The 27,965-nt window shown below is 53.7% G+C and overlaps 2 protein-coding genes across 5 annotated transcripts in view; one reads left to right on the top strand and one right to left on the bottom strand.

Moving 5' to 3' along the window:
- Positions 1 to 27,139, top strand: part of BTBD9 (BTB domain containing 9) — a 415,773-nt gene extending 388,634 nt beyond the window's left edge. Inside the window, exons 11-14 of one of the 2 annotated variants that reach the window (XM_054698756.1) lie at positions 966 to 1,058; positions 18,565 to 18,706; positions 25,834 to 25,883; positions 26,020 to 27,139. In XM_054698756.1, the coding sequence (XP_054554731.1) occupies positions 966 to 1,058; positions 18,565 to 18,706; positions 25,834 to 25,883 (285 nt within the window). In that variant the 3' untranslated portion in view covers positions 26,020 to 27,139. Of the gene's footprint in view, positions 1 to 965; positions 7,199 to 18,564; positions 18,707 to 25,833; positions 25,884 to 26,019 lie in introns of those variants that run through there. The other variant, XM_054698757.1, reaches the window with a different exon arrangement.
- ZFAND3 (zinc finger AN1-type containing 3) overlaps positions 22,819 to 27,965 on the bottom strand; it is a 307,728-nt gene continuing 302,581 nt past the window's right edge. For all 3 annotated transcript variants that reach the window (XM_037518709.2, XM_054698760.1, XM_054698759.1), the window contains one exon: positions 22,819 to 23,214. In XM_037518709.2, coding sequence (XP_037374606.2) covers positions 23,060 to 23,214 — 155 coding nt within the window. In that variant the 3' untranslated portion in view covers positions 22,819 to 23,059. The remainder of the gene's footprint in view (positions 23,215 to 27,965) is intronic.

Below are 27,965 nucleotides of genomic sequence, written 5' to 3'. Positions count from 1 at the left end.
TTCAGAGAGCCGAGGCCCCAGAGAACCAGAGCCAAAGGGTGGGGGAAGAAATTCCTGAGTGTGCACTGGAGACTCCATGCTCTCTGACTGCCCATCTCCCTGTCCCCGGCTCACAGGGCAGCAGTGACCTGCTGTTTGGTACCCAGTGTGTCAGGCCCACTGCAACGCCTCCCCCGCCCAGACCCCACCTCCTGCTGTATCTCCTCATGGTCAGGGCCAGAACTCACCTTGATGTGCCAGGAGCTCAGGGATGGTCCCGGGTGATTCACTGGCCCGCGCCGGCTTTTCCTGGGTGTGGCTGGCTGCCCGGCACAGGGCATTTGTTCCAGGTTGGCCCGTGGTTGGCCTGCAGTCCGCGTGCACCCAGGCAGGTGGTGGTCCAGCCCCCAGCACTGCAGCGCAGCCGGCATCGGGAGTTTGTGCCCTTCCTGAGGGAACAGCAGAGCATGGGTGGGGGTGCGGGGCGGTTAGGGCCCTTGGAGACAGGTCTGGGTGCTCCCCTGGGTAATGCCCCCCTGACTTTGGTTTAATACAACTCTCTCAAAATATAGTTCACATGGTGTACAATTCATCCACTTACAGTAAACAAGTCAGTGGTTTTTAGTGTATTCAGAGTTGTGCATCCATCACCACAGTCCCTGTTAACTGTTAACCCCACGCCAAATACCGGAATTGATTAATCAAAAAGAAAAAAAGCCCGTGAGACGAAGGTGGCCAAACAGGGAGGCAGCCCCTGGGAGCAGTCACAGGAGGCCGCGGGAGCCGCCGTCACTCTCGGATGCTGCTCACTGTTCTTTGTCCTGACGGGCTGACCCGTGTTCACAGGCCTCGGCCGCCTTCAGCTGTGGCCCCCGAGGCCTCCCTCGCACCTCTCCTCCTGTTCCCTCGCAGCCCCCCAGCGGGGCGGGCCGGGTGGGGCTGGTGGGGTGCTGCCCTGCGGCTCACGGACCGTCTTCCCTCTCCAGGTGTTCCACTGCGTCCACTTTGAGTGTCCGGAGCAGCAGAGCAGCCAGAAGGAGGACACCGGCGAGGAAGTGGGGCCAGGGGACCCCAGTCCGGCAAGTCAGCAGCTCGACCCCCATGCCCTGCAGGCCCCCAGCGGCAGCGCCCTGCCCCCCAGCCCCGCCTCCCGCTCCCGCTCCCCCAGCCTGCAGCACCAATAAAGGAGGCAGAGGTGCGGTGACTCGGGTGCGGCCCGGTGTGGCAAGAGGTGTCCTGCCCGAGGGGGCCGCGTGCCCTCCCCGCTTCCAGGGAGCAGACCTGGCGCAAAAAAATGGACACAGCGCAGGTTTTCTCCCAAGGACGGAAAGGGGCTGCTTTGTTCTCCTCAATTTGTTCAAATCAGGCTGGTCTCCAGGGGGAGAAAACGGGTCTTCAATCTTCATCAAGCCCACCGTGACACCCTACCTCTCTAATCTCAGCCGGGCGGGGGAGCAGCAGGCCCGGGCGGGGTGCGCAGCCGGCGCAGGAGCACCGGCTGGAGGGAGTGGGGTTCGGCCTCTGTCACCCCAAGGCCCCGCAGGAAATGGGTTGCGTGGTGGTCACGTCCACGCAGCGCATTGCCCTGGCGACTAATGGTTTGTATTTCTTTAGTTATCCTCCATTCGCTGAATCACAGGTGTCCCTGAGCTGTTTGAAGTGCTCGAACAGCAGGTCCCTTGTTTGAATCCCTTTAGACGCTGTAACTTTCCTTGCCCGGCTTGGATGGGCTGCGCGCGGGGTGAGCGGGGCTCGCGCGGTGAGGGGCGCACCGCAGCCCCGGGCGCCCCGGCTGCCCAGGAGGCCCCTCGAGGAAGGTCAGGCAAATACACGATGAGCAAATCAGTCCGCGGACGCGAAGCTAGTCATCCCTCGACTCGCAGTTATGAACCTGTCATTCCTGACACCTACCCAGCCTTTAAGCTCGGGAGGCTGACAGGAAATAGTTACTGTGCTACCCGCGCTTTCGGGGTGCGGGCAGGTGGTGCGGATCCTCCCAGCTCTGGGAGTTGCGGGGTGTCTCGGGCGCTGCAGGGGGCGCTGGACACCAGACATGGGGGGGGGAGGCAGCACCGTGTTGCAGTTCGGTGGTCGTATTGCGCCCCCAGACCACGCTCCTCAATGGGACTGGGAAAAAGCGGTTTAAGAAGCTTTTCTCCTAATCCCCATCAAAGAGATTTCATCTGACTGCTGTGGCTCCATCTGGCTCTGTGGTGTCTCTTGCGCCGTCATTTCCACGCCAATGCTGAGCACCCGCTGTGGCTGGACCAGGTGACGGTCGGGTTTAGCTTCCCTCCAGAGTGGCCCTCCGGCTGCTGTTGCAGGCTGGCCCCAGGCGGGCGTCTTGGTGGCCCTTCCATCCCCGGCGCGGCTGCAGGCTTGGCCTTCCGGGGAGCTTCCTTTCGGGTGTCTCACAGACATTGCTTGTGGGCGTGGGAAGAGCTGGGGGATCAATAACTGTGCTCTCCCAGTTTAGCTCAGCCTTGAGCGATGTGTCAGTATGGGGATGGCAGGGCGGCATCAAACTGCAGCATTTAAGGGGAAGATTGTCCTTCTGCTGAACACAGTTCTGGAAGGAGCAATCTCCCTACATGCTCAGCTCTCTGATCTGTCCACTTCCCCATTGTGTGGGGTGAGCAGAACCCCTGAGGGGTGCTGACATTTCCTGATGGGAGCAAGACTCCTGTAACAAATGGCAGGGCGGCCTCATCGAGGCGGGTGGCCACCCTCCGTCAGCATCCTGCTCCCGGTCGCCAATTAGTACTGAGAATTCCCATCCACTCAGCAGCTCCCTCAGCAGTGCCCTCGCTGTCCGTGGGGGACAGATGAGCCAGCTGAGTCAGAGCAAGGATGCAGCGCAGTGTTTTGGAAGTTCCTTGGATTCGAGGGCTTCTTTTCAAACACTAAACTCCCTTGCCCAGGCTGCTCTGCTGACCTGGGGAAGGGCGGGTGAGCTGGCAAAACACCTGGAAGAGCTGACCCAACCCTGGTTTAGCACCTTCACACACCTGATGAGGCACAAACAAGCAGCCTGGGCACCCTACCTGCATCCATGCCCTCCACCCTCCCTCCCCATCTGTGAATTTCTTTTAGTGTTTGTACCTTCCAGCCCACCCCCCCCACACCCCCTTTTCTGCTCACACTTCAGATGCCCCTTATTACCAGGTAAAGGGAAGGCGGGGCAGATGGGGCAGGGCAAACAACACACTCAGCAGTGACAGCTGAGGGCAGGCTTCCCCCCTCCACCCCACCCCAGCCTCTGCAGCTGCCAGCTGTCCTGTCAGGAGGCCTTGCTTGGATGGAAGTGTGTTTGGACCCCGACAGACATGGATGCAGCTGCAGAGCCTGGTCTGGTCTGCCCACTGTGCACCACGTTAGGGGACTCTACCTTCTTGATTGGCTTTCTGATTTGGGGAGCAGGCAGGGGTCTGTGGAGGGGCAGGAGACCCCTGTCAGGGTGCATCACTCCAGACACACTCCCCACAAGTTGTAGCTCTCCAGGGAATGAGGATGATGAGTGGGCAGCCAAGGAAAAGCCCCAGGCCTGGCGGGCCTGCGAGGGACTGCTCTGCTGGGGCCAGCTGGAACAGAAGGGCCAAAAAGTTGGAGACCAGCAGAGCTAAATGGAGTGCGGGGGGATAAGACAGGGAGGCAGTGAAAGGATCCCCAGATGCCCTTGCAGGCCTCAGTCAGCAGAAGGTGAAGAAGGTTGATTTCACTGGGGTGTAAAGCAGGACCCTTGGCCTTTCCATGGGGGTACAGGGGTAGAGGCAAATGAGGAACCCCAGCTTCCCTACCCCTGTGAAAATGCAACCTGGGGCATCGGGTTTGAGGAGAGATCAGGTAAGACGTGGCCTGTGGCCCTTTACTGTAGTGCTTCTCGATTTTAATTGTGGAACACCTTCCTAACCACCCCCCAGGTCAGGAGATTAAATGCTGCCAGGCCCCCTGCCCTTCATTTTAGATCCGGTTTATTTGAGAGAGTAAAAGAACAAACTCCTTGGGGCTTTTGCAGAAAGCCTTCAGTCACTTTCTGGCAGCTCCCTAAAAGGCCACTGGGGTACGCTGAGCATGACACATGGGGTGCGTGCATGCCAGCTGGGGAGACAGGGTTGCTGTGGGCACTTTGCACCGGAAGCAGGTGTAACATATGACACACACAGGCCCACAGCCACCCTACGTGTATGTTTCCCCACATTTTCTTTGGTGCCTCAAGCCCATGATGGATGTGGGGCTCTTCTCAGCTGCTCTTTAAATTGTCACTTTTTTAATCAAATTAAATGAAGTGTCGATTCCTGACAAATACATTAAAAGTGTTTTATTCCTAGAAGAGTTGGGAAAAGAAATTATTTTCAGCGAGAGTGGGATGTGTTTGTTAGACTGATTCCTTGGCAAAAAAAAAAAAAAAAAAAAAGATGAGTTTCTGAATTGTGCAAAAAATTGCTCTGTAGTTATGCTGGCGCCCCAATTGTCAAACTGCTGTGCAGACTGCTCCGACAGAGTCAACTTTACCTTTTTTTTTTTTTAATTTAGAAGATGACAAAATTGTAATCACTTATCCTTTCTGGAACCCTGGAGGGAAAGAAAGGTACAATCTGTGCTAAAAAGCCGGGTGCCCCGTGTGGACAGGGCACTTGGTAATAAACAAGGCGCGCTCCCTATGGTGCGGTGTGAAGAGCTTCCCTCTGGACAAAGGAGGTGTCAAAAGAGGAAACAAGATTTAAAGTTCACATCTTTCAGAAGCTTTTCCTCATTAGTGTTCGCTTTCGGTGTTAGCATCTTCATCCTGCCTTCCGCACGGGTGGCCGGGCCCTGGGAGCCGCGAGGCGCTGGGTGGGCGCGGGCGGGCACGGGCACCATCCGACTGTGCCCGCAGCCATCCATCCGCTGCTCGTCCTGACAGCGCCTCCGGCAGCAGGAGCTCAGCGCTCTCTCATGGCCCTAGGAATTTAAAATGCAGCTCATGGTTCTGGACCACTGTGGTTTTTATTATTATAATATTAAATTAGAAGTTGTCCTGGTGCCTGGTGTTTGCTCAGTGCTTTTTGTAGAACTTCCGGAAGAGGGAAGTGAGTAGTTTAGGCAGCCTGCCGGCCCACGTGGAAGCCCGCGTTTCTGCTCCTCCAAGCTGACCCTCTTACACCTGACTCCGAGGCCCCACTGGTTTGCAAGGGAATGAATGGGAAAGGTGGGGAGACGGGGGCAGGCCAGCCTCGCGTGCTGCAGCCTGAGGTTGCCGGGAGGAGAGAGGATGTGGTGCTCCAGCTGGTTTCCATCAGACTGGCTGGAAGGCGGCTCCACCCAGGCAGACAAGGGAGCTACTGGGGTGACCGCCCACTCCCCCACCATAGCCCTTCAGGCAGGACTTTCTGCTGACAAGTGTGGGTCTGCCTGCCACATGGCAGGGTGGGAGCGAGTACACAGAGGTGCTTACATATTCTCGTGCACACACACAGACACACACGCGAAAATCGCTGTTCTGCCCTTTTTCAATTACTTATTAAAAAGCTATTAAAGTAATAATGCTCATAGAGTATGTTCCAGCCTAGCAGAGGGGCTGAGGGAGGCCTGTCTGGCTGAGTCACTCAACCTGGGCTGGTCATTCACTGCCCCCGGGACCGACTCATGAGACTCAGGGGGGTGCTCCCTGCCCCCTGCTCCGCACATCCTCTGGCTGAAGGGACCCTCCCAGCTCATCGGGTTAGTTTCTTCTTCTTCTTTTTAAAGAATTAAAGATTCCCCCAGAGGCCTCATGGCCTAAAGACTCACAATCATCCACCTGTAATTTATGATAAATGTCTCGCGAATCTACCATTTGCATCCTGCGTATTTATAGCTGCGCCTGAACGGGAGGGACAAGAGGAGGGGAGGCAAGGAGGAGGCAGCAGGGCCCACACACCTGTCCCCACTGGCTGTGACTGTGGCTGGGCAGCAGGACGATGCCATCTGTGAGAGCCGAGAGCCGGCAGAGGGCGCTGTGTCCCGCCTAGAGGTCGCCGTGTGTCTCAGGCCCAGGCCCCGGCCCTTGTTTCCATGGATATCCAGGACTGTGGCGTGGTGACTGTTACACTCCATCTCACCAAACAACATTCCTGCCATGTGAGCCCCCGGGGGCTGTGTCCCAGGACAGCGAACGTTGGAGTGGACGGGACTGGCTTGTCGAGGTCACCGTGCAGCTCCGCTGGCCTGGGTGCAGGGGGCAGGCTGCTTGTACCCGGAGCTCCTGGGTTACCCTCAGTGCACATCCTCCAGCTCAGCTTCCACAGCCCGTCCCTTCCAAGAACGGCCCCAGGCAATGGAGTCATCCGGCCCATCAGCGTTCCCCAGAGGGGCAGGGCCTGATGGTGAGATTTGAGAAGCCTGGGGAAGAGGATATCCGGGAGCTCAGCCACTGGCCGGGGCCAGGCCCTCTCTGGCCTCAGGAACTGAGGATTGACCAGGCACCACTCCTCCGGGTCTCGAGTCCGGCTCTCCCAGCCTACACTCCCTTCAGTGACCTGAGGGCCAGCGTCCACTCTGAGGGCCAGCCAGAGTCTCCCCGCCAGCACTGAGCTCCGAGACCACCCCACCGCCAGCACCTGGAAAAGCCAGAGGAGAGTGAGTCTCAGGCTCAACCTCAGGAGCCAACACCAGGGTGGGGGCCAACACCTGCGTGACTCTGGCCACAGCTGTGTGTAGCCCAAGTTCACCAGAGAACTTAAAGCTCCTCTGCCTTTGGGACTCTGGGCCTGCAAGGGCTGGTGGGTGGCGAACCCACTCCCCTGTCCAGGTCTCCTGGCCGGAGCAGGCTGGGGCCTGTGCTAGGTCTGGCAGAGCAGCGGCTTCCCTAGGCCGTCTGTGAAGGGCTCCTGGAGCTTCATTCAAAACTGAGGAAGACCGAAGGTCAGTGCTGCTGTTTGGAATATGCATTAATTTGTGGGCAGGATGTGACTTTTCCCTCACTTTGCAGAGCAACCTAAGTGAGCAAACATACAATGTGTGTGTGTCCAAAACATCGCCTAAATCCATGTCTGTCAGGCCGATGCTGTGGGTTTCCTGTGAGAAATAAAGTCGTGACTTCCTGTGCCTGTCGTTGGCGTCATTCCTCTCGGCACTGGCCCCTCAGCACCCCCCTGGATGAATCCACAGGGGGCTCTGGCCACGGTCAGCCCTACAGCTGCTCACTGTGGGGCTCACTGGTATGCCACACCTCCCTCCACCAGCCCAGAACGTGGCTGGGGTGCCAGCCCAGGCTCCCCTGGCTTTCTGTGCCCCAGCAAGGGCGCACACAGCATCTGGAGTGCCAGCTCCCTCTATGCCCACACCCCATGAAGCGGCCCCAGGTGCATGCGACAATGAGGCTGGCAGCTGCGGCCTCAAGGACAACTGGACGTGGGCCACAGCTCCCCCTCACGGTTCTCTCCAAGCGGAGAGGTGCCCAAAATCTCAGCACAGGAGACCCCGTCACACCCACACCACCCCTGGGCAGCGGCGGGGGTAGCCTCCTTACCAAGTCCCCTCTCTGTTCATTTCTCCTGCTCTGAACTCAGCCCCAGCTGCCGTGGTTTTCTTTCTTTGTGTCTTTCTTCTTGTACGGCACCAGCTCACAAGGTTTAAACTGTGGGTGTCATGGCCCTCAGCTTTCTCTTACTCAGCACCCCATCCTTTGCCTGTGCCCCAGGACGACACGATGCCCACACTGTCCCTGAATACCCAGGTGACTCTGATGGGGCTCGGGACCTGTGACTCCGACCCGGACCTGAGAATGCCTGCACCACCTCTGGCCTGTGCCACCTCAGGAGCTCCTGTCATTTAAAACAGTGCCCTCCAGGGAGGCGGGTGTCACCCTCCCAGTCAGTGTATTTCTTTTCTAAACCTAAACTCAGGACTTGACAGCTTCACTGTTGACTTCCATCTGGGGGTTTTGGCCGAAGATGGAGCCGATGTCAAGGTCATTTTGAAACTTGGTAATTGTGAGCCACTCTCCTAATTTTGATCATCTGACATGTTTTATGCATCAACAATTTGTTGACTAAAATGATTTAATAACAAATCCAGAGCCCTGCCATCCCCGTGCCCTCGGTCGGTACCATGAGTTGAGTTCCGGCTTCAGCGAGGACATTTTATTTTTAATTATATTTTATTTTTTAAACATCTTTTTTATTTTGGGGGGGATGCGGGGGGAAGGGACTCCCTGGTGGCGCAGTGGGTTGAGTGTAGCGCTGTGAAGCTGTCCGCAGCCTCTGCAGCGCAGGTTCGATTCCCGGCTGGCCAGTGAGATTCCCACATGGCATGCAGACCTCTCCTGCCTCGCCTGCTGCTCCCCTCAGCAGTGTCTTTTGTCAGTCTGCCTGTTCTGTTCCCCGCTCGGGCTCTGGTGAATCTTCTCATCCCCCACACACACCTCTGGCCTGTACCCCAGTTCTTGTATAAATTAATAAATCTTTTTTAAAAATACCTGTTAATTTTTTCACAATATAGGACTTCTCCCCTCAGATGTAGTCACCACAGTTTTCCCACCACCAAAGTGCCCACAGTCATCCACTACCCTCCACCATTCTCTGCTCCCCACTTTCTCTACTCACCCCCTCCATCCTCTCCTGAGTGTCTCAGATCAAGGGTCAGAGGCTAGGACATAATCTAAGTGCTGGGACATAGCAAGATCAAAGAGCATAAAACAGATAAATGTCCTGGACCCAAAGAGGGTGACAAGGTGACAGACAACACTCATGTAGGGAGTGTGGCCCTGCCTGCATGTTCCTGTGGAGGGGAGGACTAGGAACAGCTCACAGGTAGACTTGGTGGTCCAAAGAAGCTTCCAGAAAAGGGGGTAAAGCCCTGGGTGTCAGGGACCAAGACTCAAGCCCCCCTGGAGGAAACTTTCTGGGAGGAGGGTGAGCCAGGGAGAAGGCCTGTGGTGCAGCTGGGCTGGGGGCGGGGGGCGGGCAGGCTGACACTGAGCAGCAGGCAGGGTCGTGGGCAGGACCCCTGGGCTCCTCTATGAGCGAGATGGGAGACAGTGACAGTTCTGAGCAGAAGAGGGGCCTCTTTTAATCCAAATGTTAACAGGCTCACCCCGCAACCTCACTCCCAGTGTTCCAGGAGTGAGGGAGGGAAGGGGAGCAGTGGGGTGCAGAGGGTTTTGTAGCAAGGGAGGCGAGATGGTTCCTGTTCATGAGCATGGACTATCTTTCCATTTATTTGTGTCACCTTCCATTTCTTTCATCAATGTCTTATTGTTTTTATTGTACGGGCCTTTCTCATCCATGGTAAGTTTATTCTTTTTTGATGCAGTTGTGAATGGGATTGTTTCCTTCATTGCTCTTTCTGGTAGTTTACTTTGGTGTATAGAAAGGCAACCAATTTTTGTATATTTATTTTGTATCCTGAAACTTCACCAGATTTATTAGTTCTAACAGTTTTTTGTTTGTTTGTTTGTTTGTTTGTTTGTTTGTTTGGTGGGGTAAGTCTTCAGGATTTCCTCCTAAAATCCTGGCATCTACAAACAGTGACAGCTTTACTTCTTCCTCTCCAACTTGGATGGTTTTTATGACTTTTTCTTGCCTAATTGCTCTGGCTAGGACTTCAAGTAGTATGTTGAATGAAAGTGGTGAGAGCGTCCACCTTGTCTTGTTCCTGATCTTGGAGGCCTTCAGTTTTGCACCAGTGAGTGCAACATTAACTGTGGACTTGTTCAATTTGGTTTGCTAATACTTCACTGAGAATTTTTGCATCATATTTATGGGGGATGTTGGCCTGTAATTTTCTTTTCTTGTGCTGTTCTTGTCTAGCTTTGGTATCAGGGTGATGCTGGCTTCATAAAGCAAGTTTGGAAGTGTTCCCTCATCTTTGATTTTTGGGAAGAATCTGAGAAGTCTAAGTATTAAATCTTCTTTGAATATTTCATAGAATTCTCTAGTGAATCATCTGGTCCTGAACTTTTATTTCGGGGGGAAGTTTTATTTTTGCATAGAAAACTGGGGTGTAGGCCAGAAATATGCGGGGTGAGAAGATTCACCAGAGACAGAGAGGGGAGCAGAACAGACAGATCTACTGAAATACACTGCTGAGGGGAGCAGCGGGAGAGGCAGGAGAGGTCTGCTGTGCCATATGTGGGTAGCTCCCTGGCAGGGGATCGAACTTAAGCCATGGCAGTGATAGCTCTGAGACATAACCCCTCGGCTACCAGGGTTGCCCTCAGGGTAGGTTTTTGATGAGTTATTGGCCTATTTAGATATCCTGTTTCTTCCTGATTCAGTCTGGAAGATTGCAGGCTTCTAGGAATTTATTCATTTTTTTTCTAGGTAGTCTAATTTGTTGCTGTGTAATTATTCACAGACCTCAGGATCCTTTGTGTTTCTGTTGTATCGATTATTTCTCCTCTTTCACTTCTGATTTTATTTACTTGTGTCCTAATTCTTTTTTTCTTGGTAAATCTAGGTAAAGATTTGTCAACTTTATCTTTTTCAAGAACTGGGCCTTCATTTCAATGATCTTTTGGATTGTCTTTTAGGTCTCTTTTGTTTATTCCCATTTGGATCTTTGTTATTTCATTCTCTCTACCAATTTGTTTTGTGGCTTACTTAATATGTGGTCTACTCTAGATAATATTCCATGAGCACTTAAGACTGTCTATTCTAATGCTTTTGGGTGAATTGTTTTGTATTAAGCCCATCTGGTTTAATGTTTTGTTTTAAGACTGATGTTTCCTTATTGATTTTCCATCTGGATGATCTGTCCATGGATAAAGGTGGGGTAATAAAATCCTCTACTATTACTGTATTGCTGTCAATTTCTCCCTTTAGATCTGTTAATATTTGCTTTATATAGTTAAGTGTTCCTATGTTGGGTACATAAATATTTATAAATGTTATATCTGCTTATTGGATTTATATTTTTGATGCCATATTTTACATCCTTTTTGTGTGAGACTATCCCTTAACTAATTGATGAGTTTTATTTAGTATTATTACTTTTGTCTATTAACCTTTGTGCCTTTACCAGTGAGATTTTTTTCTTTCATCTGTTTTTCTAATTTCCACTTAGTGACATTTCATTTCAGCTTAAAGAAGACCCTTTAATGTTTTTTTTTTTTTTTTTTTTAATAAAGACAGTTTAGTGTTGATGAATTCCTTAAGCTTCTGCTTGTCTGGAAAGCACTCCTTAAATTCTTATGATAACCTTACTGGGTAGAATATTCTTGAATTTTTTTCCTTTCAGTATGTTAATGTATCATGCCACTTGCCATCTGGGCTACCAAATTTCTAATGAAAAATGAAGTGATTATCTTATGGAGGTTACCTTGTATGTAACATACTATTTTTCTCTTAATGCTTTTAAGATTCTTTATCTTCAATTTTTGACATTTGGATTATATGCTGTGGTGCAGATCTCTTTGATTTCATCTCATTTGGACTCTGTGTGCTCCTGGGGATGTTTCCTCGCCCAGACTGGGGAAGTTTTCAGTCATTATTTCTTCAGTCAAGTTTTGTTCCACTTCTTGCTCTCGTCCCTGGCACCCCTATAGTGTGACAATTATTTGGCTGAATATTGTCCAGTAGGCCTCTTCAGCTAATCTTCAATTTCTTAGAATCATCGGTTCGTTGTTGCCTGTCTGGGTGAACTGCTCTGCCCTGCCTCTGAGCTTGCCTGTCTATACTTCTGCTCCACCATTGATGTTCACCAGTCCAGCCTGCTGTTGTGTGTGTCACTGCAGCTGTTGTATCCTCCAACTGTGTGACTGCTATCTGGTACTTTCTTATATTTCCTTGTTGCAATTCTCACTTGGTTCATCCATTCATCTTCTGAATTTAAGCATCGTTATGGCCATCACTTTTAATACTTTATCAAGTAAAGTACTTAACCTCCATTTTTTTTTTAAAGATTTATTTATTTATACGGGAACCGGGGTACAGGCCAGATGCGCGGGAGGGGGAGAGGACTCACCAGAGACAGCGGGGAACAGAACAGGCAGACTGAAGAAATACACTGCTGAGGGGAGCAGCGGGCAAGACAGGAGAGGTCTGCTGCACCATGTGGGACCCTCGCCAGCCGGCCGGGATAGAACCAGCGCTGCAGAGGCTGCGGACAGCTTCACAGTGCAGCGTTCAACCGCCTGCACCACCAGGGGAGGCCCTTACCTCCATTTCTTGAAGGCCTTTTTCTGAGGTTTTATCCTGTTCTTTACTTTGGAACATACTCCTCTGTTCACTTCGCTTGACTCACTGTGTTTCTTTGTTTTGGACAAAACAGCTGCCTTTCTTAGTCTTAAGAGTGGCTTTTTATCATTCAATGTTGCCCAATTGTTTGGTTGTCTCTCAACCTTTGCGGTTGTTGAGGCAACCTGTTTTATTCTTGGTAGATCTCACTGTTCATGTAGCCAAGACCTGTTAGTGTTTCAAGGTGAGGGATATATTTTAGCACCTAGTGTCAATCTGATTGGAGGTCAAACCTGCAGGTCTCTGTTGTTAAAGTATGTCAATATGTATGGTCCTGTGGAGTCATAGTCTTAAACCCTGCTGACCTCCGGCCTGGCAAGGAGGTGACACTTGCAAGAATCAGGGTTTTAATTCCTTTTGTGGGTCCTATCAGTGAACTGTAGCAAGACCAAGGGTGGGTATAAAATCAGTGCCCCCCAGCCTATCTTCACTAAGAGTGCTTTCTGCTGAAGCCACATCGAGTAGGGGTAGGGCTACCTGGTGGCTGGGGCTGCAAGGCATGGCCAGTTCATGGGCCCTGGCATGACAGAGCACGTTAAAATGGCAACCACCAGCTCCTGCTCCAGCAAGGTAAGATGAAAGTGCAAAAGTGGTGCCTCCCAGTGCGTCCGTCCCAGAGAAAGTTCCACCAGATCCTTACCCTCCTGGCAGAGGCTTGCTTACTAGCTAAATGCATCTCCTTCATATGTGGCTTACCTGCTTTTCAAATAGCTACTTTGCACCGGGTCCTGGTGGGTAAATCTGCCACTTGCCCTTTAAGAGCCGACTCTGTTCTCCACTGCCCCTCGGGCCCCCTAGTCATAAGCTCTGGTTTTCAAAACTAGATTTTGGGGGGTCCTCTCAGTGCAGGTCCCATGGGTCGGGGCAGGATATGGACAGGAACCCTCACTCTGGGAGACACTTCATATTTGTGAAAGTCCTCAGTACGTGGGCTGCTATGTCAGAAGTTGGGTTTCTCGGTGAAAACACATGGCTGCTCCCCTAGGCGTGCTGGTGTGGTCCTTAAGTTCCTCGCTGTGGGGACCTTTTCAGAGAGAATCATCCCATATGCAGCTATATGTTTGTTGTCTCAGTGGGAGGAGGTGAGCCCAGGCTCTTCCTACACAACCATCTTGAACTGCCTCCTCGAGATTTTATGATGTGGGAGCCGGAATGAGTCAGGCACGCACTGTTAATTTCAGTTCAGCTCAGGGTGTAAATTGTTTGGGTTTGTTTTTTCGGAGAGTGGTGCGGGAAGAGTTGTCATCGCGGGTTGTCCTAGCAGGGCAGATCATCAGTTTCGTTTCCACAGGTTGGCATGGCTACCAGCACAGCGTCCCTCAGGCCTGCGGTGCATGGGAACCATCTGGGAACTCGAGAAAATACTACATCCCCCGACTGCCCCTACAGGGCTCTGCTTCAGGGAGCCACTATGGCTGGCCCAGGAGCCGCTGAACTAGCAACTTGGAAACCTGAGGTCAGAGCATAGGGTGGCGTCTGGACAGGGGCCAGAGTTTGGGGTCCCCAGTGTCTGGTGCTGGGAAGTCAGGAAGAGGTAGGTAAGCATGGAAGAGATGGGTCCCAGAATGAGCCCCGGGGCCCCCGGTGGGTAGAGTCTGGGGCGATGAGGATGGCACAGGTACCGAGTGACCAGAAAAGTTCGTGCCTGGACACGGGTTGGTGGCAGCCCCCAGGGAGGGTGGATCCGTGTGTCACATGTGCCGATGGCTCCAGTGAGATGAGGGCCGAGAACTGGTGGGAATTACGGAGTTATCTAATTCTGGCAGTATCTGGTTTTTTGCAATTGACCACTTTTAGGACAGTCTGATGCTGGTTATAAGTGACGCGTGGGTGTTTATAATCCTTCATTTTGCTGGGGACTGAGGTCAAACTTTAAGTACAGCCTTTGCCTGTCTCTGAGCATCTTGGCATTTCTTCTGCTGACAAGATTTTCCCACCATGATCTACGGTGTTCTTGCCACATGCATGCCCAGGGTATACCGCCCCCCCCCCCGACCTGTCTTAGAAGGATAAACTCTTCTGAAGCGGCTCCATGTCTCACTGTCCCTTCCTCTGGGACCACAGGACTTTCAGGGTGTCCTTTCAGGATCTATTTAAATTTTTAAGATGAAAAGTCTTTGACTTTGAGCTCCAGATGACAGACTGTTAGTTTTGGGGGCCACGTGGCATTCTTGACTAAATGTAATGTGCAAATGAGTGAAGATGAGCATATGTTCTCTGTAAATCATTAGCAGTGACCAAAAAAAGAGTGTTTGAAAAAATAAATAACCAAAATGGTAGGGGATGCCAGAATCCCAGGAAGCAGTGAAAGACACGCAGCAGAGGGGTTGTCTGCAAAACCCCGGTGGCCTTCGCTGGACACTGACACACAGACACGACACAGCAGACGGAGGACAAGACAGAGCACCGCGAAGCGTTCATGAAGTGGCCGTGTGGGCTCCTCACACGCTCCTACACGGAGGCCTTGACGTGTTGCTCCTCCGTCCAGGCCCCTTCTCAGCTGGTCTGTTCTGTAGAGGAGCAGCGACGCTCAGGCAGACGTGTGGGTTACGAGTGACATCGCCTCCCTGAGCCTCAGCTTTCTCGTTGGGCAAGTGGCCCTATAGTAACGCTTCCTGGGCCCATGAAGATCAAACAAGATGGTGTGTGAAAGGCTCCCAGGACAGCACCTGGCATGAAGTGGGTGCGATAAATGCCAGCTGTTCTGCTAACACTACTCCTCTGGCCCTAAAGCAGCGGTCCTTGGCTTGCCTTTTTCGTAGTCTAGAAAGTTCTAAAACCTTTTCTGTGTCAGGTGCACTTCCCCCAAGCCCCAGATCCTCTGTGCTCCTCTCCTCGCTGCTCCCGGCTGTCTCTCCCATCTCGCCTCAGAGCATCCTGACCCACCAGGGGGTGAACACCCCACCTTGGGGTGTAATCCCTTTGAGAGTGGGCAGGGTCCTGGGGCAAAATGCTGACCTTGAGCAGCTGTTGTGGGGAACCCCCAGCAGGTAAACCTGACAGGACACGTGTTTAGGGTGCTGGGGATAACAGACCCAAGCTGGGGTGGGCTCTTTGGTGGAACTGGAAGGACACGCCTGGGCTGACAGGGGCCCAGAGGTCAGTGGGGCCGGGAGACAGCACAGTTCTGCGAGGCCCGGCCCGATGCGTTGGGATCCCTCCACACTCTAATGATGCAGCGCTGGTAACTGCCCACCGAGAGTGTGGCCGCAGAGGCACTCTTTGCGTACTTTTTGAAATCTGCTTTGCACTGATGACCAGCCAGACCTTCCCTGGCCACTACAAACTACAGCCAGAGGGTCCTCTGTCGGGAGCTCTTGGCTGCTCCACGTTCAGGTCAGTTTTACCAGGGGTGGGGCCAGCTGAAGTCTTGCACCTCTGCCTTGGAGAACTGCTGCCCTCCAGACCCCTGCTGGCTGTCTTGGGAGTCACTGGTGCAGCAGAAAGCAATTGGATGCCTCATTGCCTCTGCCCCCCAGCGCACCTCATCTCCCTCATCCCTGCCCCCATGACCCCCACCCCAGCAGGCTTCCGGGCATCTGAGGGGTGCTGTCTCCTGGCCCTGCTGGTCTCCCGGTCACTGCTGGTCAGGATGTGTCTTTCCAGCCACCAGAGGGCCCATCCCAGCTCGGGGGTTGCCCCGGGGCCCATCAGGTTGAGCTGCCGGGGTGACTGGCAGCTCCATGCTACCCACTCCCCTGAGCCCTGTAAGTACCCCGAGGGCACAGACAGGGGGGCTCCTTGTGGCCTAGCACCTTGGCTTCAGGGCAGCGAGACGTTGCCTTGAGGTGATTCACATCAACTCCACCTTTATACAAGAACAGTTCAGTGGCATTTAGTGTATTGACAATGTTGCACGAACACCTGCGTCTGGGTCCAGAGCGGTCCATCGCCCTAGACAGAAACGCCGCCTCATTGAACCGCCAGCTCGGGGCAGGAGCCGCCTTCTCTCTGGATTGACCCCTCTGGACGCTCCATTTGGATGGACGGAGGCGCGTGGTCCCCCGCGCTGGCTTCTTCCCTCCGCGGAGTTTCCAGGCTCCTCCGGCGCCCACGCGTCCTTGGCTGTGTCCTCCCTTGGCGAACCCGGCGCTTCCCCTCCAGCTGCCCTGGAAAGGCTGCCGCGCACGTGTGGCCCGGCTTTCGGCTCTCTGGGGCGCATGCTGAGAGTGGGATCCTCTGGGTCCCGGGCAGTTGTTTGGTGTCCGCACCGCGCCCGTCCCCAGCAGGCAGCAGGGCCCGGGGCTCCAGGTCTGCGCCTGCCCCTGGCAGCGGAGGCCACGAGCCAGGCCGGGCGCCGAGCAGGGGTGGGGGTGGGGGTGGGGGTGGGGGTGGGGGTGGGGGGTCGGGGAGCCCAGCCTGAGCCAGGAAGCGCCCCCCCACCCCCTGCGATGTGTGACCCCAACCGACCTGTCCACGCCCTCAACTCCCTCCCAGGCTTCATGGGGACTAAAGTTGGTACCATTTGTGGGCTCCCTTGAAGAAAAATAAAAAGCGACTATCAAGTTAGATTCGAAGGTGCGTGTGACAGAATTAGAAATCACAACGCATCACACATTTTTAAGAGCTGACAAATGCCCAACCGTCAGAAGTATCCAGAAAACCAGCAGCGGTGTGAGCGGCTCTAACGCCCCTGAACCCCTCGGCCCTCCACCGTGCACCCCTGAGCCCCCTCCCTCGAGAATGCTTTCACCACGCCAGGTAAGAGTGAAAATAGTCTGCAAAATGTCCTCCAGCACGGCTGACCGAGCTCGCTTTCAATTATGGGTAAAGGGCCTTTCATCCCGCAACACACACGGCGCGGCCGCGGGGCGCGAGGGCGGCTGTCAGTGTGGGGAGACCGTGATGCGCCCCGAATGCCTGAAGGCGCCTCGGGCTGCGCGTCCCCTCGGGCGGCGCGGGGAGCCGAGTCTTCCTCGTTCAAGTCCACGCGCGGACGGGAGAATGTTCCAGGCCCAGAGTCCAGCCCCGCACGCTTCAAGGCCGGTCCGCCCCGCGGCCGCCGGCCCCCCGCGCCAGGCCCCGCAGGCCGCGTCCACGCGGCGACCCCCTCGCGCCTCCTGGACGCCACCCCGCCCCCAGGGGGCCTCAAAACCCCACTTCAGTGAGGGATAACTGCAAACCACCCAGATAGCCCCCCCACTCCCCAAACTAATTGTGGTCCCCAAACTACTGGCCCTTAATTTCCCAAAGTGCCCGCGTGGCCCCAGCACCCCCAGCAGAAGCGGCGCAAGTCGGGGGGCGCTGCCGTGGAAAGACGGGGGCTCAAGTAGTTCGCGCAAACCTCCCCCCCCCGGGACGCGCGCACCCCGCGCCAAGGCCTGGTGTGCGAGGGGCTTGAGCTAAAGCTTCATTTCAAGGTCAGTCCCCCCGGGGTCCCCACAGCCCTTGGGCTCCCCCAACCCCATCCTCACACCCCTGCTTCCCAGACAACTGAGCGCGTCCCTGGGCGCCCTGGCTCCGCACCAGCACCGCGCCCACCTCACCTGTTTCGCCCTCTTCTGGGTCACTGAAATGTCTGTTTCAAACAAACTCACTTTTTTTTTTTACACTGATGTCTTATTTGGCTCCCCTATATTCCTGCTACAAGTGAAACCATCCGATATTTTTGTTTTTCCTTCTGGCTTATTTCACTGAGCATCATTCTAGCGCCATCCATGTTGCTGCGAATGGCATGAGTTTATCTTTTTTGTTTGCTGAGTAATATTCCATGGTGTATATGCACCACATCTTCTTGATCCAGTCATCTATTTTTGGGCATTTGGGTTGTTTCCAGGTTTTACCTATTGTAAATAGTGCTGCAATAAACATAGGAGGGGGTGGGGGAAGCAAATATTGTTTAAAAATAAAAATAAATAAAAGTGCAGGGAATTAGACACTAATATGTCGGATTAACTTTATAAAACAAACCAAAAAAACCTCTTGTTCCGACTATCACCTCACTACTGCCATATCCCTGCTTCCATTATAGCAAAACTCCTTACCAAAGAGGCTCTTGGAGCCGGGCCCCCCAGTTCCTCCTGGCCTGCCGCCTGTCTGGGTGCGGCTGCCTTGGGTGGCACCTGCACTAGCGGCCACTCCCTTCTCTTGAAATGCCGGGACTCCGCTGCCCTCATTGCCCACTGCCTCTGCCTCCTTTGAGCTCCCTCCTCGTCTCCCTGGACTCATGGCACTGGGATGCCCTCTATACTCCCCTGCCTCGGCGGCTCGGCCAGGCCGGGCACTCCCAGTAGAGCAAAGCGCTGGAGACTCCCTGGCCTGGAGGCCTCCCTCCAGCCTCCTGCACCTTTCCCTGAGTGTCTACACCTCAGCTGTCTCTTCTGACCCGGCCCCAAAGGGTGGGGAGTCCCCCGCCAATGGCAAATCCATACCACCTGTTGTTTTTCAGGCCAAAATCAGGAAGTCATCCCGGACCCCTTTCTCTCACCCACGTGGATCCCGCCTGTCAGCAACTCCAGTGCCTCTATCTTCACCCCAGAACCCCGCTCTTCTCACCAAGCCGCCCTACTGCCTGAGCTCCAGGTCGCCAAGTGAGTAGCCTCCTCCTGGCCTCCAGTTTCCAGCCCTGCTGGCTTTCAGGTTCTCCAGGAAGCAGCCAAACAGGTTTAAAACTTTCCTACCTCGCACTGACCCCCTTCCAATTCTCTTTGCACTTTCCTTGCATTTCCTTAGCTCCCTCCCCAACGTAGGCAGCAGTTACCCCCAGCCCCTGGCATGGTGCCAAGCATGGGGCAGGTGACAGGGCACCACTGCCAGGGCTCTGGGCAAAAATGTATCTGTCTGGTGGGGCTCAGGGGGTGTGGTCCAGGAGCTTCTAATTTTGGGGCCTTGTCCTGATCATTACCCCTTCCCCCCTTCCCCGTGGGCACCTTGTCACATGGAGCAGAACCCTTTCTTCTTAGTTTGGGACACCCTTCCTCACCCCATCCCTAGTTCTCCTGCTGCCTGGGGGGCCTGTAACACTTGACCCTAAAGACCATGCCAGTGCCCCCTCCCCAGGGGGTACAGAGTATCTTCCATCAGCAGTGGCCTTCCTGCTCCCAGAACCTTTAACAGCTCCCCCCACCTATACTCTACAAAGCCCTGCAGGACAGGACAGGACTGCAAGGAGGAAGTGGCACAGGAGGGGCCCAGAATCACTTGCCCAGCTGGTCTCCCAAGTCCACGAACCCAACCAACAAGGCTCCCCGCCACTGGAGAGCTCGAGGTTCTGGTCTCATCTGCCCAGAGCTTTTAACCCCCCAAACTTGTGAGCCTTGTGCTGCTCAGCCTCCCCTTCACATCCTAAGGGGGACCCACTGGTGGCTGTAGGCCCAGCCACATCTGTATGCCCCAGGAATTAGCACACTTACACCACACACACACACACACACACACACTCCCTACCCCCCCACCCCCCTTCTATTACGGTGCTCCAGCATTGTCACCAGGTCAATGTTCATCATGACTTTGTTGACATGATTTGAGCATGAATGTTCTTCACGACTGAGTGACATAGGTCTATGCTTCCTCTTCCCTCAGTATTTTTTGCTAGGCGTTGTATTTTTATTTGCTTAATTTTCTGTCTACCTCAGATTCAAGCCCAAACCCTCTGAGGGAAGTGAGAATCAGGGGGTACAGATTCCTCAGCCCCCCCCATGGGCCTGGCGCCCTGCACTGCGCAGTGGACGGGGCCTTGTCCGGGCCGGGCAGCCCCCACCGCACTTGCTCCAGGTTTCCAGGACTCTAATTATTTTTCCTCTCTTCCTGGTGCTCTCTTTTAGGACATTTTGGCAATGGCTACAAAAGAGGCAGGTCTCACAACCCCCTGCGGTCTGTTCTTGGGTATTTCCACTGCTCTGGTGCCCACCGGGGGTCCCCCACTCAGTGAGCCCCTTCTCCAGAGCAAGCAGGCTCGGGCCCCCAGCTGACAGCAGCCTGAAGGCCACTTCCCACTCCCAGGAGTGCCGCACTGCCCCCAGCCCACACTGCCCCCAGCCCACACTGCCCCCAGCCCGCACTGCCCCCAGCCCGCACTGCTCCTTCCTGCCAGAGGCTGAACAAAGCCTCCCTGATCAACTGGGAGGTGCTGAGGCAGGAGGCGGTGCTCAACCCCAGTGCTCCCCAGGCGCCTCTGAGCCCTGGCCCCCAGCGCCCATCTGCTCGTTCACCTCCACGGCGCACCTGTGATTTCCTCGGGGACTTTGCGCTTTGTCTTCTTGACAAGTGCGTGGTCAATATTTCCGCCTTAAAGGCTGAGGGCTGCGTGCCAGTGCTCTGCTGTGACCCACCGCGCCTTCGGAGAGGTTACGATGCATTAAGTGCGTCTGCGCCGAAGTTCACGAGCATCTGCCAGTCCGATCCTCCCTCCGGGGAGCCTTCTTCATCCTTGGGTCCATCTGCATCGTGGACACGCGGCCCCTGCCCCAGAACCCACGAACACCTACACCAGCTGGGCCCTCAGATGCACCTTCTCCCCGGAGCCAGGGCCCACAGCCCCCATGGCAGGGCCCCACACGGAATCTAGGGGAACAGCTGTTTAGCCCGGCCACTTCCCGCTGTGCGACAATGCTTAGGGGTTCTCTGCACACAGCAGCGCCCCATCTCTCAAGCTTTTGGCAGGGAGACATTTCCTATTTTTCTGACTTTATCTTCTATGTGGCTGGCACTTGGGAGAACTGGTGAAACAGAGAAATCCAAACTTTCATAGGATTGGTTTAATTTTTTTTCAGCAGGAGAAAAAGAATAAAATTACAAGATTCTTTTAATATTTTCACAATGTTAAAACTAAAACTGAGCGCTAGGCTATGTGTGTAAGTAAATCTAGAACACAAAGGGGTTAAATAAGATTTTCTCTTTTAAAGATACAAGAATTTAAGCTTTCCTTACATTTAACAAACTTCACAGAACAGATACTGCAGGGGAACAAGCCCTTCCTCCCCCCACCCCCCAGCTCTACCATCAGGAAGTGAACATGGGCTGTGACTCCTGTGTGCCCGCCGCGGGGGTGGGGGCCCCCCCCAGAGCCTGCTTTCCCATCGCTGCCTCGAGGCAGTAGCTGGAGGGGCCTGAGGGGGGCCGGAAGGGCGAGAGGGTGGCTCCTTCAGGATCAGAGCTTGGCAGGGGGGCCTCGGTGGGGCGCCTCACTGAGGATGGCCACGTACTGGCCAGAGGGTCGTGGCTTGACAACAGTGGTAAACACAGGCAGACCTGGCCCCTCTGCCCTGGGCTGCCCTAGAGAGAGACACTGGTCTGGGTCCTGAAGCAAGAATTAAGGCTGGAGATTTTGCAGCGGATTCCACTCTGGTGGGGGCGGGGTGGGAGGAGGAAGTTAGGAAGAGCATGATTTTGTATTTCGGATCAAAAAACATTTGCAGTTGCAGGCGTTCAGCTGATAATTTGCGGAGAGTTGAATTGTTTGTTGTGGTATAAAAGGGAAAGTTGCTGGGTGAAACTATTCCAGAAGCCTGGGTGTGTGTGTGGGGAGAGCCAAACTGCCTGTATAGGACTCCCCTCCCCTCCCCGACCTGCAGATGGGGGCTCTGGGGCCACTGAGGTCCGCTCAGGCTTTCAAGAGACTCTTAATCCTGTCTGCCCCCCCAGTCCCACCTGGTTGGTAATGATTCCTAACAGCCCCTTCTCCACCGGCCTGGCCGGAGCCACTGCAGCTATGGAACATCTCTCTGCCCACATGAAGAGGCACAGGCTGAGAAATATGCCTTTCCCCCCCACCCCCCCACCCCCCGCCAGAGCAAGTGTCTCTCTAGAAGCTGGTCACAGACCGTGGTTCCAGTGAGAGCGAGCCTGCTGTCCCTGGGAATACGCCGCCTCCCCGTACTAAGCTCGCTGGGTGGGAGATGTGCACAGGCTGTGCCTGGACTACGGGGCTGCACAGAAAGGAGGGGCAGAGGCCACGGCATCATCCTTGGCCCCTCCAGGGGCTCAGCAGGAAAGGGCGGACTCTGGGCAGCAGCTTCCCTCGTTGATCCCCAGCGCGTCTACTGATTCCTGTTGGCTATGAAACGTCTTTTAAAAATTCCCAATATAGAAATCTAGCTGCAGAGGCCAGTGTGTAGACCCCAGTGCAGCTGCAATTAGCCTTATTTGATCAACTGCCAGACCCCTGCACTAGGCAAATGGCAAGCAGAGCCGGCGGGCCGGGGTGCTCTCCCAGTTGCTTCTCCTGACCATGGATCCTGTGTAGAAAAGGTGGGTCTCATTCGTGGACTAGTCTTGAATGGAGCTAATTTTCAAAGTGAGGTTACTGTTTCTCTTCATGGGATGAGAGAGTTTTTTTCCAAAGCAAGTCAGGTAAAAAATTTTCCTAAGAACCGGTCCCCCCACCCCAATTTCCAGCTCTGTGGGAGAGCGAGGCCACCACCCAGCCCAGCCACGTGCCTATCTCAGCAGCCTCCTGTGGCCAAGGCACGCATGGCCATCAGGCATCCTGGCTACTGGGACTAAGGATAAGTGAAGAGGTGAAAGGCCGAACATCAGAGTTTCTGGCAAAGCCATGTGCGTCGTGGGGACTGTAACATCAGCTTCTACTCCTCTATTAACTCAGAGTCTCCATCTGGAACACTTTCCGCTTAAGGCTTTTTATAAGTTTGACTCCAGCAGTGACAGGTATGTGTTGTTTTAAATCCACTAGCCATGCTCAAAAAAAATATTCTTCATGTTTTAATTTATACAATGGCTAGCAGGCACCTTAGTAACCAGCCAGAAATCAATTTCAACCACCATCAACCCCTAAACTACAGTACCAGGATGGCTGGCTAAAGAAAGGAAACGGACTGGCTGTAGTCTGACGCGTGCCCAGTACAAGGTGTCTGGCTGACTTTGTCCTAAATAAGGCTAACATTAGTGAACTAAGAACAGCGTCACGTGGCGGCCGTGCCCGGCCTTCAGGAGCACCCCTCCCCGATGCGCTGGCAGGAGCGCCCCACTTTCCGGTCCAGTTTCACCATTTTCATGATGGCTTCCTCTCGGCCACGGCCCATGTGGTCAAACGTGCAGTCGTGCTGCTCGGGGAGGCGATGTAACATACAGAAGACGTAGCCTGCAGCCGCGGGAAGAAGCACAGAAACACACGGTCAGGGCGTCCTCCAAACACCCAAAGCCCAGCTCCAGCCTGGCCCAGGGGACAGGAGGGCGCCTCAGTGAGCGGACAACAGTTACAGCAGGGCACCCCCTCCGCCTTCAGCTAGAAAGCCAGCATGTCCATGCCGCACGGCTGCCCCTCAGGCCGGCCACATGCCTTCGGGTCGTCTGAGGGACATGATCCCTGCCCAGAGGCTGCCTCTGCATTTGATGCTGCTCCAGCACTGTCCTGAAGAGGAACTCCGAAGGCACCTGCTGCTGCAGTGAGACATACCCCTTCCCTAGGAAATGAGTGGGTTCTGAACCCCTTCCCTCCCAGCCGCCCCACAGGCAGGCGCGCACGGAGCTGCCAGCTCAGCACTTTCCCTGACCGGGGCAAAGGACAACCCCCACCATTCCTAGGAGGGAGAGAAGGAGCAGAAATGATTATGGCTTAAATGACAGCCCACCTCCTCTACAGCCAGGGCTGGGGGGATAGGGAGGAGTGATCAAACCGTAACCCGCAAGGGAGTGGAAGCTCTCAAAGGAAAATGGATTATTTCAAGTGCTGGAAGAGGTATCACAAAGAGAAAAGAATGGAGACGTGAGCTCTAATCACAATCTCAAAGGAGGCTGCTGCTTCTATCTCCACCTGCTAGTCGAGGCTGAAGCCCCCACACGCAGGGCTTCCCACTTGCCCCAGCCCTCCCAGAAGCGGGAGGCTGCAGGACAAGTCCTCCCTTTATGGAAGAGACATCACAGTGAGAAAGTGGTAAGGCTGGTGGAACAAAGGACCGCGGAGAGGCCTGCGGAGCAGGAGGATGTGCAGAAGGCCCTCGGGGTAGGAAACAGGGAGAGACGTCCCTCAGGGAGTCAGCAGAGAAGCTCAGAGGATGAAAGGGAACTACTTCTGGTCAACTTCTAGGAATACTCATAGATGTGTGCATGCGTGTGGCAGATGTCCCCTGAGGCCTGATGTCCCCTGAGTCTCCTGACCCCCCTTGGGAAGGGGAGAGAAGTTCTGGGCTGGGCAGACACCTGGCAGTGGCTGGCTGGACCACCACCTAATCCTGGTGTTTGTAACCGGCACACCCCACAGGCCTAGACAGGTCCACCAGGTTGAAGGTGGATCCAAATCTTTTTCTAGCCCTCTTCTCCCAATGCACCCGGGACAGGCCTCCCGGCAGCCGTCCACACCAGTGCTCTCCTCACTCATTGCCCAAGCAAATGGCATTTCTTCTCTGAGACTTCTTTTTTTTAGATCTAGATCATGACAGCCATACTAATGGGTAGCCACCCCTTTGCAAGCAGCTCCCCATCCTCAATTTCTTTTCAGAGATGAAGGATGGAAGTTATGGCTTTAGAACAGCAGAAGTTGTAGAAAAAGACTAACCAGGATAGACAACAGTTTCAATAGCCTTAACTTTTAAGATTAACTTCACCCAGAGAAAATTTCTCAGCGACACAGCCCTGCTCGGAGGCCTTGAACGCACGCTGCACACTGGCACGTGCACACCTCCTGGGGGCCTGAGCGACTGGACCGATCCTGGACCATCCATTGTGTGAGAAAACACGTTATTAACTGCTTCCCAGGGAGAGCAGGGCAATATGTTTGACTCTAAATTGGGATTGGGTTTAAGGAAAAGAACAGAGATGAAATTTTTGTCTCCCGAGAAGCCACGCTCCCACTTGGTCCAAAGCAAAGTTAAGATTAATGAGCTCATGTGTTATATTTACTGATAAGTTCATTACTCTGAGATATTGGATACCAGTGGTCTTTCTCCTAAAGGATTTCACAGCGTAAGTGTGGATGGCTTCAATATGCATCCTCCGTCTAAGCGCGACCCTCTTTTTGGAGCTAAGTCCACCCAGTGGGGAGAACCTGCTGCCACGTTGGGGCCCGAGGAGGGGGACATGAGGACCATGCAGAAGAGTCCTGTCCTGTTTCTGTATCTTCAGCATCGACAATGAGGGGTGGGAGGGCCCTGATGCCCCTTTCCTTCCCTTTCTCTAAGACACTGGAATGATGCAGGGGAAGGTCCCGGGGGCTCTTTTCCTTCTGATGAATGGTTCTGGCTGAATAAAAGTAGCAGGAAGTAACAGGAAATAGATCACCCCTGAAATTAACTCAGCCTGGCTCAGCCTAACACCTCATTAGTCAAAGGCAGACTGGGGTGGAATGAGCGGTGCCAGTTTTGCCCTCACTTTGCTCAGCTTGCCTTCCGCCACTGGGGGAAGCCAACTCGGTGGAGTTGAGTCTCAGGTGGAGAAGAAAACAGGGAGTGACAGCCAGAGCAATTCGTCAGTATTCTCTCTACCCACCCAAGGACTTTCCATCCAGCTGACAACACCTCCTTTCTCTCCCTACGTTCTGTGCACCTCTGTCAGACACACCTTGATGCTTGGCTTTGATTCTGAAGGTGAAAACCACTAAATGGCAGCTAAATCTTGGGAGCAGAGCTGGTAACAATTAGAATATATGGCATAATAACTCACTGGGGAAAAGTCTGAAGGGGAAATTTTGGAAGGCTGACTTCTCAAGTTGCTGTACTGAGGTTATTAAATGACATAAATTAAGCTCAATTCCCTTTCCTGTCAGGATCACTCACCAAGAGGAAGTTACACGCGGGAACCTGCCCCACACGCTGAGTAGGTATTACCCAGGACAGCAGCCAGCTGGTTAAATGCACTCCAGCGTGAGCAGTGGGGGGTGGACTGTCCTGAATAAGGGAGGGCAGGTGGGGAGTACAGTGGCTGGGGGTGACTCTTTTTTTTCTCTTGGTAGCCACAGGACCGTTTCCAGGAACCACTGCAAGTGTCATGAACTTTCAGTTACCCTAAGTGAATTCTGGAGACCACGCTGGGTACGAAGAGAGAGATGAGTCTAGGCTGCTGGAGAAGACGATGGTTCTTAATTTCAGTGATGAACACAGTTTTAAAGCCCCAGAGGATTTCCGGCCTCCCTCTTGGCTAGGCCAGCCTCAACTTCCTTCACCCCGTTCATCAGAAATCTATCGGGCCTTCCCCAAATGGTCAAATAAGGCAGTGTCCAGAGGGGCCTGCTCTGCGGACGGCCACGCAGGCTTGGTCCTACCACCCAGGCTCCCATGTAATTACTGTTTCCCAATTAAAAAAGGTAATATATCAAAATTGAATTCACTCACCCACATACATACACAATCCACTTTTACACTCTCCTTATAGGTTAGCTTCACGTATTTTAAAAAACAACTTCAATATAATTTTGCTTATACTGTCTATACACCACACAGTACTGGGGGTGGGGGGAGGGTAAGGAGAGAGAAGGGCAGGAAAATATCTTAAAAGAACACTGACTGCCCCCCACCAAGGCATGTTTTTTTTTTTTTTTGGTGGTGGTTGTTGCTACGTTTTAAAAGGACAGGCGTATTAGAAAAAGGAGAAAGGGAAGGAGAAGCGCCTGCATAGTCAGAGGCAGGCAGGAGACCCAAAGCAAATTTTTCTGAAAATAAATTTGCCTGCTAAATGTAAATCTAAGCTCAGGGCCTCCCCGGTGGCGCGAGCTGAGCACAGCGCCGTGAAGCTGTCCACACATCTGCAAGGTGGGTTTGATTCCCGGCCAGCCAGGGAGATTCCCACATGGCCCGGCAGACCTCTCCTGTCGCGCCCGCTGCTCCCCTCCGCAGTGCTTTCGGTGTGTCTGTCTGTTCTGCTCCCCACTGTCTCTGGTGAATCCTCTCACCCTCCCGCGCCTCTGGCCTATACCCCAGCTATTGTATAAATAAAAAATAAATCTTTAAAAAAAAATGTAATCTAACCTCAACCCTCTTCCTTGCTGCCTGGCCCTAGACTGGTTGTCCTGTTCCTGGGAGCCCTGGATTGTTGGTATTCTGGAGTAGTTTTCAGTAAATCTACACAAAATACACAAGAACTTGTGTGGGAGTTTCTCTGCTCTTCAGCACTGTAGGGCAATCTGGTATGAGCCATTGATGTAAAAAGGAGGGAGAAGAAGCAGCTCTGTAAGCATTGTGTTATGGCCACCCTTGTCCCTCTTCTCCTGCCATTACCTGGCTTCCCACAGACCATGCTGGGCATGGGAAGGGGGAGCTGCTGTAGAAGGTGGTACCAGCTGGCCCCTTGCCAACTGAGCTGGACGATCTCTAGATGGTCTCTGGCAGCTACAGCATCAGTTTGAAAAGACCTCCTTCAACTGAGTAGTCCGCACTGGGAAGGGAAGACGAGGATGCCTGACCAGAAACCACGGGGGCTGAACCATCCTGGGGGCTTATCCAAGCTTGTGGCTATGGACGGCAAGAGACTGGAGGGTAGGAGAGGGTACAGAAGGTTCCCTGACCCTGTCATCATCAGAGACACAGGATTGTAGCACAAGGCAAAATAAATAAATAAATAAACAAAATTCAAGGCCTATCTAGCCTTCTGTCCTGCAAGAATCTCATGTGAATGAGAAATGCAGAGGCAGCATTCAGGTCACTCACCTAGACTTGAAAGGTGGGGAGCACTCTTGTGGGAGGACAGACACTGCAATGAAAGCCACTCATGGGTAGAAAGGAACACATCAGGAGGGTGTGGCCCTCCTGATGCTTGTGGCCTCAGTAAGTGATATGTCCCAACCACCTGAAGATGCCCACACCAGATGGGCTCTGAAAACCCATTCCCAGCAGAAAATGGCACTGAGGTTCATTTTCCCAAAACTCGTAAAGATCTGACATCAAGTTTCTAAAAATGTTTGTT

This window comes from Talpa occidentalis, unplaced genomic scaffold, assembly GCF_014898055.3.
Source record: "Talpa occidentalis isolate TD23 unplaced genomic scaffold, MPIMG_talOcc4v2.1 talOcc4.2, whole genome shotgun sequence".
NCBI classification, from domain to species: domain Eukaryota; kingdom Metazoa; phylum Chordata; class Mammalia; order Eulipotyphla; family Talpidae; genus Talpa; species Talpa occidentalis.
The sequence above is the reverse complement of the archived record's forward strand: the minus strand, read 5'-3'. Positions and strand labels throughout refer to the sequence as shown.